The 16198-nt window shown below is 43.0% G+C and overlaps 1 protein-coding gene across 8 annotated transcripts in view; it reads left to right on the forward strand.

Annotated features, from left to right (window-relative positions):
- Positions 1-16198, forward strand: part of DLGAP3 (DLG associated protein 3) — a 655676-nt gene that overhangs the window by 440580 nt on the left and 198898 nt on the right. For 5 of the 8 annotated variants that reach the window (XM_077481739.1, XM_077481741.1, XM_077481738.1 and 2 more), the window contains one exon: positions 1017-1133. The exons of the other annotated variants lie outside the window; for them this stretch is intronic. In XM_077481739.1, coding sequence (XP_077337865.1) covers positions 1017-1133 — 117 coding nt within the window. The remainder of the gene's footprint in view (positions 1-1016; positions 1134-16198) is intronic. 8 annotated transcript variants of the gene reach the window in all.

Here is a 16198-nt window from a genome sequence, read left to right on the forward strand (position 1 = left end):
CAGGACGGTGAAAAAAGTTCTGCTAGATGCATCTTTTTCGCCTGCTAGCAGGGGTTAAAGCCGCCCCGCTAGCGCCCACATACCACTGCTAAAACGCAGCTTTACCGCCGACTCCCGCACCGCCCCAGTGTGAAAGGGGCCTAAGTGTTCCAAAATAAACAATTCATCATATAAAAGTGCTATAAATAAATCAATTCATATCTTTTAAAAAGTGCTGAAGTGTCCAGAAATTAGAAAATGTGTCCACATATATATAATCTGTTGTGCTATAATCTGTTGTGCTATAACGTATCTGTACGTTGTTTCCGCATGCAGTCAGTTCACCCCCCACACAGTTAGAAATCACTCCCTAGGAGCACGCTTAACCCTTTGATTGCCCCTTCCCTGCCAGTGTCATTTATACATTGACAGTGCATTTTTTTAGCACTGATCACTGTATTCATGTCACTGGGCCCCAAATAGTGTCACTTGGTGTCCAATTTATACTAAAATCAATATATTTTTTTAAAAAGTTGTCTGTCTTTTTTTTGTTGATAGTGCAAAAAATAAATAAATCAGTTTTGTTCGGGTACAGCGTCGCACGACAACTGCAATTGTCAGTTAAAGCAACGCAGTGCCGTATTGTGAACAATGGCCTGGTCATTAAGGGGGTGAAACCTTCCGGAGCTGAAGTGGTTAAAGTGCTATGTGCAGTAGTAAAACTTTAAAAACATTTAGTGTTTTATGTGCAGGTGACCACTCCGTGCTCCCCTCCTTTGCCTCCACACACACCAGATCAAGATATTGTACTCACTTTGTATATACCAACAGCCTCTACTCTGACTTTCTACATGGCTTTTGATGGATAGATGTTCCTATATGTTGTTCCGTTATGCATGCATGTTAGGAGAAACATAATCCAGGCAATACCCCATTGCGTGATATCGTTTATTGAAGATTAATAAACATTTAAAAATCTACTCGCATAAAACTGTTGCTTTCATCAAATGAGCTAAATTGCATGTAATGTAATGCAGCGGTTCCGGCACTCATTGGACACCCGTGCTCGTGGCATCATCGCGTATCCAGACCTAGGAAGTGGCCTTTATGATCCCCGGGATGTTTTTGATAAACGCTGTTATTCTCCTGATTTTGTAAGTGTTTAGTACTTTCTCTTTTAATAAACATTATCTGGTGGTTTTACACTATGTGGTCACGTTTGCTGTTCCGTTACACATGACAACTGAATGAGATGCTGATATGTGCCCACCATGAATGCATAATTGGAACCTACGTTAGAGTGTTGGACCTTATGAGCAGAGGTTTAGACTACTGAATGGTGGTTTGGAATCACACAAGCCTGTTTGACTCTATACGTAGTGTATAAGAGTCCACTTGCTCTGTTAAGCGTGCATGGTTTTCATATGGTGGCGGGTCACAAAGTGATTCCACGGATTGTTAATCTCGAATACACCAGGACTTTCATGGTGATTTCTGGATTTGTTTCTTGGACTTTCACTGCAGTTTTTCATACATCTTGGGCTTTATTTATTTATCACTAAGTGTCTTTACTCTTTTTACTTTCAATCACAATGACCTTATATATATATATGTCACTTTATGTGTATACTTTGTTTCATTTATGTTATATATAATTCACCAATCTGTATCATGCTACACGCTGATTTCTACACTAATTTTGGATCAATTTATGTGAATTGATGTGCTAGCGGCTTTGTTTGCCCTCCGAGCGCAATTTCCCTTTTCTTTTATTACAGTAGCAGATTACATGGTGTATCATAGCATTCCACTGACTGCCTTTTGATGGATTTATAGCAGTTTATGAGAAAGGGATCCATTCTGCTTGTCTTTTGGCTTCTATGTGTGCTACAGAAGGGTTGCAAGCGAAGCAGAAGGCTTACTTGTTTTTTTCATAATTAACTTATGTAAACAGGGCATAATCCTTAAAGACTGCCAAAGTGATTAAGAGCATATATGTGTGTCATTTATGTGAATACTGCCACGGTGCAGGACAGACTAAGTGCCGCATTGATAGTTAACTTGTCAACTAAGGACTGGCATCAACCTATTTTGGCTGGACTATGGATTTCCTAGCTATCTACCAGGGACTAACAGCATCGTTTTTACATTTGATTCCAAGGACTTGGTATTATAAGGATTTTTTAGTGTTAGTTTATGAAACAAATAAACATGAACATTATTATGATTTATATCTATTTTACAATTTACCCATTTGCTCCAGAGCCACAGATCATCAGCTTCAAAGAGCCAGCAAGTACTCCTAACTCTGAAATAATTTCACATTTGCCACTTGTGGAAGGCTATAGTGATTTCCTGAGACTCAAAGGCATTACACAGTGGGGACTCGAAGAACAGTATATGGGGGGGCACATAAGATACCATAGTCAAAACTGGGGGTTGCTAATAATTTTCACCACTAAATCATACCACTGAAAAAAATAAAGAAGTATATATAAATAGGATTAAAAAATACGAGAGTAATGTGACATGCAATGATAGCTTTTTATAGTACTAGCCTAACACTTAAAAGACAAGCTTTCAAGAGTTTCCCTTTCTTCCTCATGTATTGCTTCAGATCCGAGAAAGAGAGGAAAAATCGCAAAAGCTTTTCTTTATAGTTTAAAGCAATTTCTGCAAACACTGTGTAATAATAATCCCCTATGTTAAATACACTATGTTACCAAAAATATTGTGACACCTGTCTTTATACGCACATGAACTTTAATGGCACCCAAGTCTTAGTCCGTAGGGTTCTCTATTGAGGTTTGCCCACTCTTTGCAGTTATAGAAGCTTCAACTCTTCTGGGAAAGCTGTCCACAAGGTTTAGGAGTGTGTCTATGGGAATGTTTGACTATTCTTTCAGAAGCACATTTGTGAGGTCAGGCACTGATATGGACGAGAGGGCCTGGCTCACAGTCTCCGCTCTAATTCATCCCAAAGGTGTTATCTCAGATTGAGGTCAGGACTCTGTGAGGGCCAGTCGAGTTCCTCCACCCCAGACTCGCTGATCCATGTCTTTATGGACCTTTCTTTTTGCACTGATACAAATAATTTGGTGGAGGGGGGATTATGGTGTGGGGTTGTTTTTTCAGGGGTTGGGTTTGGCCTCTTAGTTCTAGTGAAGGGAACTCTTAAGACGTCACCATATCAAGACATTTTGGACAATTTCATGCTCCAGCCTTTGTGGGAACAGTTTGGGGATGGCCCCTTCCTGTTACAACATAACTGCGGATGCACTATTAACCCCAGTATTTGTATCAGTGGATGTATTTTTAACCCCCAGTATTGGTGTCACTGGACGCAATAATAACCCCCAAAAATAGTGCCAGTACTGTATTGACAGCAGCAACACAGCAGGGGTAAGTTAGTCTGAGCCTAAGGAAACTGAGGACACAGTGAGGCTAGGCCAAAAGGAAAGGAGGGACACACCTGGAGTGGAAAGCAGCAGCAGTCGCCAGTTCATCCATGCAGCGGGTACACAGCCCAGCATTCTGCACTCCCTGGCCCAGCCAAAGCTCCTCCCCCCAAGGCAGGAAGAGGCATTGCAAGCCAATGGGAATAGAGTGGTGGGAGGGACAGGTGCCGGAAGCTCCCGCTGTGTGCTGCCTCATCGTAATATAGCTCTGTGCCAGACACTGTTAGGCAGCCCATAGATGGTGCAAATTCTTTCCTGCAACCACGGGTTGCAGGAAAGTAATTTGCAAGATTCCCCTATCAACACAGACAGTGATGACTGGGGAATCCCTCCTGCCAGGCCATTGTCTGCTTCGGGCAGGGAAAGCCTTCCCATTAATGGCGAAAATCTTGGCCTTAACCTGAGCCTGACAGCCTGGCCTGGTGAAATAGGACGGTGTAAGAGAGGAGTCATTATTAACCCTTGCAGCTGCCACTGACTGCTCTGCTGTACTGCTTGTTGATGGTACCATATGCGGGCTGCAGCAAAGCAGGGACACCAGGCATTTGAACCCCCTTTGACCCCCTCTACATCCTTGTCACAAATCCCCCCACTCTTCACAAATCCCCCCCTCCACAAATTCCTCCTCACTCTCCACAAATTCACCCTCTAAGGACTTTTCTCAGCCTCAGTGAGATGGCTCACTCACCTCCCCTCCTAGGACATGGTAGTCGGCTGCTGGCTGTGCAGCTGATACAAAGGGGTCAAGACTGGCACTTGGCAGCTGAATTTCTGTTGATGTGAATTTAAATAAAACTCTTTATGCTTGTCTCAACCCAAAGTTTTATTTAGGTATCAACAGACTTTCTTTAAGCAGACCTTTCCCCCCTTTTGCTAAAAATTTCTTCAGCATGCAGCTCTCTAGTTTAACAAACATTTTGTGCTTTTACATATAATTACAGTTTTTCCACTTCCTTGTTGAGTGAGGCACTGGTAAGGTATCCCTGACCTCACAGCTGCATCCTGGGAAGGCAACATCATCAGTGCCTTCATGGGAAGTTTGTAAACTGCAAGATTTCACAAGATCTCGTGGCATAGGCATCCCACAAGATGATGTGCACTGTCACATGTTTCAGGAGGCAGACTCATAGATACAGGCAGAGTTCCAGGAATTAAAGAGGGAAGGATTTTTCTACCCTTACTGAAATTGGCCTACTATCATACCTTATAAAGGGTATTTACTCAAGAGATAAAGCTATAATTCTACCACTGTACAAAATGCTGGTTTGACCTAATCTTTAGAATGGGGTTCAGTTTTGGGCATCAATCTTCAGAAAAGATGCACGTAACCATTTATTTTTATTTCTTGCACACATGTTAAACTCTGCATTTTTTGCTAGAAATTACTACAAAACAGTATGGTATACATTTTCCAATAACAGAGACCCAGGAGAATAAAATGGTGGTTTATATGTGCCAAATTCACTAGTATTCCACCTACTATGTGGCTGTGGGTGGTACTCCAGATTCATGTTCAGTACCCAATTTGCAATATGCATAGTAAAATGAGATAGGTACATTAACTTATCATATAATGTTGGATCCACATTTTACTTGCTTTTGGGGATTACTTATAACCTGTTTACTATTGGTATTAGTACCGGGACAAGCCCCCTCCTCCCCTTTTTTGTGTACTTTTTTTCGGGTTATTTGAGCACAAGTTGCGGAGTTTGGCACCCGAGGCTCTGTCTCTTTAAAATTTGGGAACAGATTCATATAGGTCGGGTAGCCGATCATTTTTCCGCCATTTAGGGGAGGAGCTCTGTACGTTCACCGCTGCTCCTCGTATATAATGGAAATGAGGCCTGGCCCAAGTGGAGCGCTTGTATATTTTGCCGCTCCACTTATGTAATGAAAATGAGGCTTGGCCCAGGTGGAGCGCGTACACCTCCGTGGTGGGCGGTGACGTATTGCGCTTGCCCAACACACACAACACATCATCAAGCTAGAGGATGGGGCGTGACTATTACTTTGTTTACTATAGAGGGACGGGTGACTGCGCTGATGCGCGTCACTTCCGTCGCTCTGATCCTTGACCCCACGCCCCATTGGCGCTGATATGGAGGCTTGGTTCCGTTCTGTGGATGTGGAGCCAAGTGGTCTCAATTTTTGATATGGCTACACTTTTGGGTCCTCGCGCTGGTGGTCTGGTTATCGGTGTGGGCGTCCCCTTTTTTCCTTCTTTTTTTCGCTCTCCGTTTTGGTGGTTGGGGATGGTTCTCAATGTTTGCGATCTATGACCTACATACGTCACTTCCGGTATATACCCGGAAGTGCAGCGGAGTGGTCCAATGGAGGAGGTGACTTGGGCCACAATTCATTATAAAACTGAGGCATTATGGCGTGTCACCCACACCCCAGGACGACGTGATCTTTTCACGAAACGCGTTGGGTGGCGTGACACGCTTTTTGCCTCAATAGAACTGCTACAGAACGGGATATTGTTTGGAGTTCGCGATCGGCCGACGCTTTTCCATTGATGATATGCCCTGTGTCCATTTACTTCTGTAAGTGCACTTCTTTTTATGTTTACTTTTAATAAATGATTTTACACTATTTGGAGTGTTCTTCCTTCCCACGGTGGACCTTTTGCTTTTCCGTTGGAATATATTCGAGTCCTGCTCCAAAGGGTTTTCTGTCTTGGATGACTCAAGATTGACGCATTCCCTGACCTGATTTTAAGATAAAGCGCTCCTTACTGGGGCATCTGGTAAGGAGCCATTGTTATCCGTATGGTGGTGGTGCACCTCAATCTGCTTCACGTCAACATAGGTTTTGATATTGGACAATCACCTTGGACACGTGGTGCTTTTTCAGTTTATTCACAAGGACTTTATAACATTGTTGCACCAATCATTTATGTAATTTGTTCCCTTTGAAAGTTTCCTTCTGTATGTCCCTTTTTGGGCACCAGTATCACTGACATCTAGTGTTTATGTTAATATGGCTATGTTTACACTAATGGGTGACATTGCATATATGTTTATTTTTTGCATGTAGTCAATGTATTCATTTTTGACTTTTTATGTAACATCGAGCACTTTTGAGCTTCACTGTTGAGATATTTATATCCTAATATGAAATATTAGGGATTGCGCAGTTCTCTTTTTTCTTTTATTCTGGTTTACAGTAGTTACATTATTTTATGTCATACAATATTTGCACAATTATTTATGAAATGCATATTTTCAGGAGAAAATACACTAATATGAATTTCCCCAATTGTCTCTATGGTATATGAAACTGGAGTTGACCATGATTTTGTCACTTATGGTTACTAGGGTCTGGAGGCATTCGTTGAAGGAGGGATTGATGAAATTAAAGTTCCCCCGAGTTCCTCCTGCATTTGTTGGGGAAGGGAGAGCCCCATAAAAGTGATAAATATAAGAGATGCCCTATCACTTTTATTGGAAAGACCTTCGCCAGGTTTTAGAGCTGGTAACCAAGGTCGCAACATCAGCGGCTGTGAGCTTGATTTTGCCACTTGTCTACCATGACATTTATAGATGTACCTTGGTAGAAAAATGTTTGAACTAGAGGGAGTTCAGAGAAGGGCAGCAAAATTAAGGGGGGTTGAAGGACCTACAGTATGAAAGATTACAAAAATCAAACATATTCCCTCTGGAGAAGAGGTGCTTGCGAGGGAGCGGGATTCTGAAGAAGGTACATGGCCACAACGTGAAGTCGAATGAGAAGAAATGTAATTGTAAACAGCGCACTGGGTTCTTTACTGAACAGTAAAAATGTGGAACCTCCCTCTCAGTTACAGTGAGGGAAAAAGTATTTGATCCCCTGATCCCCTGTTGATTTTGTATGTTGTCTACCATTTTAATGATTTATTGATTAATGATTTATTTTAACAGTGAGAGACAGACTAACAACAAAAAAGTGCAGAAAAACCCATTTAAAAAAGTTTGAAATTGATTTGCAAACACAATCACAGAGGTCAGACGTTTCTTGTAGTTGGCCACCAGGCTTGCACACATCTCAGGAGGGCTTTTATCTCACTCCTCTTTGCAGATCCTCTCCAAGTCATTAAGGTTTTAAAGGCTAACGTTTGGTAACTTAGATCTTCAGCTCCCTTCACATATTTTCCATGGGATTAAGGTCTGGAGACTGGCTAGGCCACTCCAGGACCTTAACGTGCTTCTTCTAAAGCCACTGCTTTGTTGCCTTGGCTGTGTATTTTGGGTCATTGTCATGCTGGAATACCCATTTTCGACCCATTTTCAATGCCCTGGCTGAGGGAAGGAGGTTCTCACCCAAGATTTGATGGTACATGGCCCTGTCAATCATCCTTTTAATGCAGTAAAGTTGTTCTGTCCTGTCCGCTTAGCAGAATAACACCCCCAAAGCATAAGGTTTACACCTCCATCTTTGAAGGTGGGGATGGTGTTCTTGGGGTCATAGACAGCATTCCTCCTCCTCCAAACATGGCAAGTTGAGTTGCCAAACAGCTTGATTTTGGTCTCATCTGACCACAACACTTCACCCAGTTCTCCTCTGAATCATTCAGATGTTCATGATCAAACTTCAGAAGGGCCCGTACATGTGCTTTCTTGAGCAGGGGGACCTTGCGGGTGCTGCAGGATTTCAGTTCTTCACGGTGTAGTATGTTACCAATTTTTCCTTGGTGACTATGGTCCCAGCTGCCTTGAGATTATTGAAAAGATTCTCCCTTGTAGTTCTGGGCTGAATCATCACCATTCTCATGATCATTGAAACTCCACAAGGTGAGATTTTGCATGGAGCCCCAGGCCAAGGGAGATTGACAGTTATTTTGTGCTTATTCCATTTGTGAATAATTGCACCAACTGTTGTCACCCTCTCACCAAGCTGCTTGACAGTGGTCTTGTAGCCCATTCCAGCCTTGTGTAGGTCTACAATCTTGTCCCTGGCATCCTTGGACAGCTCTTTGGTCTTGGGCATGGTGGAGATTGGAATCCAGTTGATTGCTTCTGTGGACAGGTGTATTTAATACAGGTAACAAGCTGAGATTAGGGACACTCCCTTTAAGGGTACATTCACATTGGAGGTGGGTTTTCAATCATGCAAGTTCAGCTGAACTCGCACCATTTTAAACCCACATTTCATCATGAGTTCCATTTGAAAGACAGCTGTGTGGGTTCATGCACAGATGTGTATTGAAATCGCCCTTGAACTTGCCAAAAGTAGTGCAGGAACTACTTTTATAAATTGGGGCGGCGCTGCAAAGTCAGCGTTGGACCGATTTGGACGGTGCTGTTGCCGACAATTGGCTGCAATTTGGCATGCGATTTGACATTTCAAGTCGCATGTCAAATCACCCTGATGTGAATGGGAGCTTAGAGAGTACTGCTTATCTCAGCTGGTTACCTGTATAGAAGACACCTGGGAGCCAGACATCCTGCTGATAGATAGGGGATTAAATATTACTTAAATCAATTTTAAACTTTTTCGAAATGCTTTTTTGAGGATATTTTTGTTGTTATTCTGTCTCTCACTCTTGAAATAAACCAACCATTAAAATTATAGACTGATTATTTCTTTGTCGGTGGGCAAGCATACAAAATCAGCAGGGGATCATCAAATACTTTTTTTCCCACACTGTAGTGGCATCAGCCGAGAGCTTAGTTAATGTAAAAAAAACTCCCAGGTGAATTTCTCAGCAAACCCAATTTAGAAGGATATGGAAGTTCATAGTGACATGTACACACATACATAGAAATATATAATATAATATTTAAGATAAGGGTAACATTTGTGTTAAATGTAGGGACCCTGACATAAGCAGCAGTGTCTCTATGCTAAATTTAGTACTGTTGGGTTGCATAAAACCTAAGCTTAAATTGACAGATCTGCTTTTTGTTAGTTTCCCCCTAAGTTCAAAAGATTGTTTACTTCAGCCTGCTGCAGGGAAGTGTCCCTGGCAATAGTGTAATTCTGTAACCTGAGTTATGCATATTTTTATACCTGACTAGCCAAACACTAGGAGATTTATTGCCAGAGGTGTATACTGTGGCAAGGGTATAAATATTTTGGAGAACCTTCTGGAAACGCTATGGTTTCCTGGGCTCATAACCTCCCAGGACTGCTGCATTAGGAGGACATATACCGTATATACTCGAGTATAAGCCGAGATTTTCAGCCTCTTTTTTGAGGCTGAAAGTGCCCCCCTCGGCTTATACTCGAGTCATCGCTGTCGGCCTGCCCGATCAGCGTGTCGAGCAGACAGACAGCGGACATTCTACCCTTCAAACGCCGCGCCTCCGCCTTCGCCTGTGATAGGCGGAACACTGAATTTCCCAGCAGCCTGTGTTCCGCCTATCACGGACATCGTCTCATCCTCGTACTACGGACGAGGATGAGACGATGTCCGTGATAGGCGGAACACAGGCTGCTGGGAAATTCAGTGTTCCGCCTATCACAGGCGAAGGCGGAGGCGCGGCTTTTGAATTTTAGAATGGCCGCCGAGGCGCCGACGAAGAGCGGCGATCCTGGCAAGGCACGGGACGGAGGCAAGGCAAGGCACGGCACGGGACGGGACGGAGGCAAGGCACGACACGGGACGGAGGCAAGGAGGCAAGGCACGGCACGGGACGGAGGCAAGGAGGCAAGGCACGGCACGGGACGGAGGCAAGGAGGCAAGGCACGGGACGGAGGCTCGGGACACAGGCTCGGGACACAGGTAGGCTGGACACACACACACACACACACACACACACACACACACACACACACACACACACACACACACATGGACACACACACACAGGGATGGATGGATGGAGACACACACACACAGGGATGGATGGATACACACACACACAGGGATGGATGGATGGATGGATGGAGACACACACACACAGGGATGGATGGATGGAGACACACACACACAGGGATGGATGGATGGATGGATGGAGACACACACACACAGGGATGGATGGATGGATGGACACACACACACACAGGGATGGATGGATGGATGGACACACACACACACAGGGATGGACGGACACACAGGGATGGACGGACACACAGGGATGGACGGACACACACACAGGGATGGACAGGCATGTCTCACCCTCGGCTTATACACGAGTCAATAAGTTTGCCAGTTTTTTTGGGGGTAAATTGGGGGCCTCGGCTTATATTCGGGTCGGCCTATACTCGAGTATATACGGTATGTCTCAAAAAGGTAGGCCCAAGTGTGGGGCCTAAGGCCTGCACTGTCCGGCTGGAGGTGTTGTCCAGATGAAGTGAAGCCTAAATCTAGACTTGAGTACCAGGGAGAAAGTTTGTCTGTCAGAAAGTTTTCCAAGGAGCAAGGTGAATGCTTGAACCATGCAGAAAGTCTGGTTGCTCGTCCAGTGATTTAGGCCAGGTTTAGAGGTCCTTTTTCTGTAGGAACCTGCTTTCTAGGTAGAAGGTTTTGGAGTCTGTACCCCAAACCTCTCTGCCAAGTGTTTATTGACCTAAACAAACTGACTGCCTAACACACTGTGGTTTTACATTGTGGCACAGTGCATTTAGTTGTAACGGCGTCCTAAGATTAGGTAAAACTTGATTGTTTGCTTTTTTAAACAAGCCCACTTATGCTCTCATTTTCTTTTCTCCAGTTTATATGAATCCAAATCCATGCTAGAACGTTTTGTGTTTATATTATTATTATTTTTTTTCCAGTTATTTACTCTTTTACTCCATCAAAGCAACTTTAGTCTTCCTACGCCATGCAACTGAAAAACCTTCCTTTTACTGGTTTACTGCAAAACACTAGCACAGATTTCTAACTAGATGGTAAAAAAATTGAGAAATGAAAGCGTGTATGTCATTTAAAGTAATGATAAGAATCTGTACTGCACCAGTTCAGTAAAGGTCTGCTTTGCTTTTTCTTCTGCATCTTCTTAAGCCTCTGTGAAAGCGGCATGTATCATTAACTAACCTTCTCACGCTTGCAGGGCTGCCCAGTTTGCTAACACACCATTTTGCTGAATTTGTAATGACTAAAATCCCCTTCTGCATTTTTATATTATGGAATGAACATTTTTTTTTTGAAATTGCAGTCTTCAGCATATAACACGTGTATTTAGGTATAATGACATCCATCCTAGTTTACAATACAATCTGTTTGCATGAATGTGCATGAAAAATAGGACTTTTACAAATGCACTCAGGTATGTAAATCTCTGTTGAATTTGCTGCTGTTCTTAAACTATAGGTACATTACACGTTATTTATAGGAAGATTTATTTTTGCATATTTTGACATTTTATTGTTTGAAATTACCATTACAGTATTTTAGTTTTACCTCCTTCATTAGTTAAAAATCTTAAATTGTTTATTCCAAATAATAAATTGTTTAGTTTCACTGTATTTTCCTATAAAGTGGATCAGACATTTTTCTTCTCTTAATTGGAGAAATCCTTCTCTAAAATGAAAACGTAATAAGAATATATAGCAGCAAGCACACCATCAGATATAAATCGGTCACAACAGCTAATACACGATATGTGCATATACAATACAGTGGCAATTATAAATAACAAAGAAAACTAGTGAATTAAATTATATCAATAAATAGTCCAGTGACAGTGAAAAAAGTCCAATAAAGTGCCAAATGTGAATGGTGTGAAATCTTCAGAAAATGTCCAAATATTCATACACCAATGTGTACCTCCACAAAACACTAAATGACTCCTGCTTATCAGAACACTTTGATCCCCTATTACAGAGCAGTCTGTGAACCTGGAAGCAGCCTGCCCCTCTATTGGGACCAGCCTCGGTTCACGTATGTGCTCTTTTTAATGCTTTTTAAACTAGGTTATCTGGTTTAAATACTGTAAATGAAAAGCACTTTTTATCAGTTTTAGACTATTGTTTTTTCTTTTAACCACTTGAGATCCGCGCTATTGCCAAATGACGGCATTAGCGCGGATCTACTTTTCCGGGACTACGTCTATTGACGTCGTCCCGGTTACGAGCGACCTGCGCGCCCCCTGAGGGGCGCGCGCGGCGCGCTCTGTGATCGGCGAGTCCACGAGACTCGCCTGATCACCGATCCGTGCAAGGGGTCGATCCCGACCCCTTATCACGTGATCAGCTGTCAGCCAATGACAGCTGATCATGTGACAGAACGGAGCCGGTAATCGGCTATTATTCCTCCTCGCGCTGACAGCGCGAGGAGAGAAAAAAAAAGCCGATCACCGGCGGCCGTGATCGGGACATCAGTCCCGATCACGGCCAGCAATACAGCTGACCACCTGCCTCCTGCCAGTGCCCACCTGCCCACCGCAGTGCCATCCTGAATGAAAGTAAGTGCCCCCATCAGTGCCACCCAGCAGTGCCCATAGTGCCCACAGCGCCACCCACAGTGCCACCCACAGTGCCACCCACAATGCCACCCACAGTGCCATCCAGCAGTGCAACCAACAGTGCCACCCACAGTGCCCACAATCTTCCTTAAAGGTGCTGCACCCCAGTGCCGCCCATCAGTGCCCAGCAGTGCCGCCCATCAGTGCCCATCAGTGCCCAGCAGTGCCACCTATCAGAGCCACCTATCAGTGCCACCTATCAGTGCCCATCAGTCCCATCTATCAGTGGTACCTATCAGTGCCCATCCGTGCCACCCATCCATGCCACTTATCCGTGCCACCCATCCATGCCATCTTATCTGTGCCCATCTTTGCCCATCAGTGCCGCCTTATCTGTGCCGATCGGTGCCGCCTTATCTGTGCCTATTAGTGCCGCCTTAACTATGCCTATCAGTGCCCACCAGTGCAGCCTATCAGTGCCCACCAATGCAGCCTATCAGTGCCCACCAATGCAGCCCATCAGTGCCCACCAATGCAGCCATCAGTGCCGCCTAATCAGCGCACTTCAATGAAGGAGAAAAATGACCCGTTTGCAAAATTGTATAACAAACTATTAAAACATGATTTTTTTTTTTTTGCATCTTTTTTTGTTTGTTTAGCAAAAAATAAAACTCCGAGCTGTAACTAAATACCACCAAAAGAAAGCTCTATTTGTGGGAAAAAAATGATAAAAATTTAATTTGGGTACAGTGTTGTATGCCCGCGCAATTGTCATTCAAAGTGCATCAGCGCTGAAAGCTGAAAATTGGTCTGGGACTGAGGGGGGTTTAAGTGCCCAGTAAGCAAGTGGTTAAATTATGATACACTTTTGAACCAGAGGGTGATCTGTGAGTCCTGACCTGAAGTGGAGATTGTGGGTGGTTCTGTGGTGGAAGCCTGGCCACATAACAAGCTTGTTTAGACTGCTCTGTAATAGCGTGTCAAAGCATTCTGGACTTTATTTATTGATATAATTGAATTTACAGGTTTTCTTTCTTATATATAATTTGCACTATATTGTATATGCACAGCACTTTTGTATATTATTTTTCTTCTCTTACTGCCTTTTTTGCAGAGTAATTAGAGTTGTGAAATTAGTCAAAATATGGAGGAAAAAATATGGAAAATATGGGCACTCTGTACGTAATTAAAGCAGCATTATGTAAAATCTGGTCATCTTATTTCCATTCATTCTTGGGTAATGATGTTTAAAGTGGATACAAAACCCAATTCATGAAATTTGAGCTGGGCACATATATCAGTAGTGTTTTCTTATCTCTCTCCAAAGCCCTAAGTCATGTGCCTTTCTCCTGCTCCGTTCTTCTGTTATCAGCATGATAACTTCTGACGAGTTCTCTAACAACTGTGATAAAACCAGCCTGAATTTTGTTTCAGGGTGGGTGCTATAAATAGATTAGCAGAGAGCTAGTCTATTCACAGCACAGCTCTGCAAGTCTCTCCCTATGTAGAGAGGGGCTGTGTGCCTTTCCTCCAATCAGCTGTCTCCTAGTGTTTGGCAAGAATCCACACCCACAAGTAAATCAGGAAGAGAATAGTCTAACAGGATGTGCACTTTCTAAACAGTATATAAAGCTAAAGTCTGCAGATATACATGTAAAACTTATGTAGGGAGATTTGTTTCATCTCTCTGTATCATCTGAGGCTTTTCACTTCACTTGGTATACAATGCTATAACAAAGTATTTGCCCCCTTTCTGATTTTTTTGTATATTTGTTACACTTAAATGACAAACAAGTTTTATTACACAAAGATAACACGAGTAAATACAAAATGCAGTTTTTAAATGTTGGTTTCATTTATTAAGGCAAAAAGCTGTCCAAACCTGCCTGGCTTTATGTGAAAAGGTAATTGCCCCCTAAACCTAATAACTGGTTGTGCCACCCTTGGCAGCAACAGCTGCAATAAAGCATTTGCGATAACTGGCAATAAATCTTTCACATTTCTGTGAAGAAATTTTGACCCACTCTTTCTAGAATTGTTTTAATTCAGCCACATTTCAGCCAGGGTTTTCCAGCATGGACGGCCTGTGTAAGGTCAAGATACAGCATCTCAATTGGATGAAAGTACAGGCTTTGACTAGGCCACTCCAAAACCTAAACTTTGCTTTGTTTGAACCATTTGGAGGTGGACTTGCTGTTGTGTTTCGGATCAGTGTCCTGCTGCATAACCCAAGTGCACTTGAGCTTGAGGTCACGAACTGATGGCTGGACATTCTCCTTTAGGATTTTCTTGTAGAGCTCAGAATTCATGGTTCCATCAATTATTGTAAGTTGTCCAGGTCCTGAAGCTGCAAAATAGCCCCAGACCATCACGCTACAACCACCATGTCTGACTGTGGGTATGATGTTCTTGTTATGAAATGCTGTATTAGTTTTATTCCAGATTTAACGGGACGCACACCTTCCAATAAGTCAAATTTATGTCTCAGTCCACAGGATATTTTCCTAAAAGTCTTGGGGATAATCAAGATTTTTTTGGTAAATGTGAGATGAGCTTGTGTGTTCTTTTTGGTCAGCAGTGGCTTTGGCCTTGAAACTCTCCCATGGATGCCATTTTTGCACAGTCTCTTTCTTATTGTTGAATCATGAACACTGATCTTACCTGAGGCAAATGAGGCCTGCAGTTCTTTAGATGTTGTTCTGGGTTCTTTTATGACCTCCTGGATGAGTCGTTGTGCTCTTGGAGTAATTTTGGTTGGCCGGCCACTTCTAGTAAAGTTCACCATTGTTCTAAGTTTTCTCCATTTGTGGATAATGCCTCTCATCGTGATTCACTGGTGTCACAAAGCCTTATGCCGTGTACACGCGACTTTCTGGCAGAAAGGGTCAGACGGTCTTCCCGACCGAGTTCCGACTGACTTTTGACAGAGTTACGGCGGACTTCCAAATGAACAGACTTACCCACACACAAACAGACCAAAGCCCGTTCGTTTTGAACATGATGATGTACAACGGTTTTAGAAAAGGAAGTTCAATAGCCAGTAGCCAATAGATGCCCCTGCGTCGTATTTCGTCCATCATACCAGCATACAGACGAATGGTTTTCCCGATAGAAATTGATTTAGTCGGACAGATTTTAAACATGTTCTATTTCTAGGTCCATCAGAATTTTTGTAGAAAAAAGTCAGATGAAGCCCGCACACGATCGTAATATCTGACAGAATGATTCCGTCTGACCTTTTCTGCCAGAAAGTTTAGTCGTGTCTACGCCGCATGAGAAATGGCTTTGTAATCCTTACCAGACTGATACATGTCAATGACTTTGTTTCTCATCTGTTCTTGCATTTTTTTAGATCACTGCATGATGTGTTGCTTTTTGAGATATTTTAGCGTGCTTCACTTTGTCAGACAGCTTCTATTTAAGTGATTTTTT

Source organism: Lithobates pipiens, unplaced genomic scaffold, assembly GCF_037356315.1.
Source record: "Lithobates pipiens isolate NorthernLeopardFrog02 unplaced genomic scaffold, aLitPip1_a1.2 Scaffold_16, whole genome shotgun sequence".
In the NCBI taxonomy this organism is placed as follows: domain Eukaryota; kingdom Metazoa; phylum Chordata; class Amphibia; order Anura; family Ranidae; genus Lithobates; species Lithobates pipiens.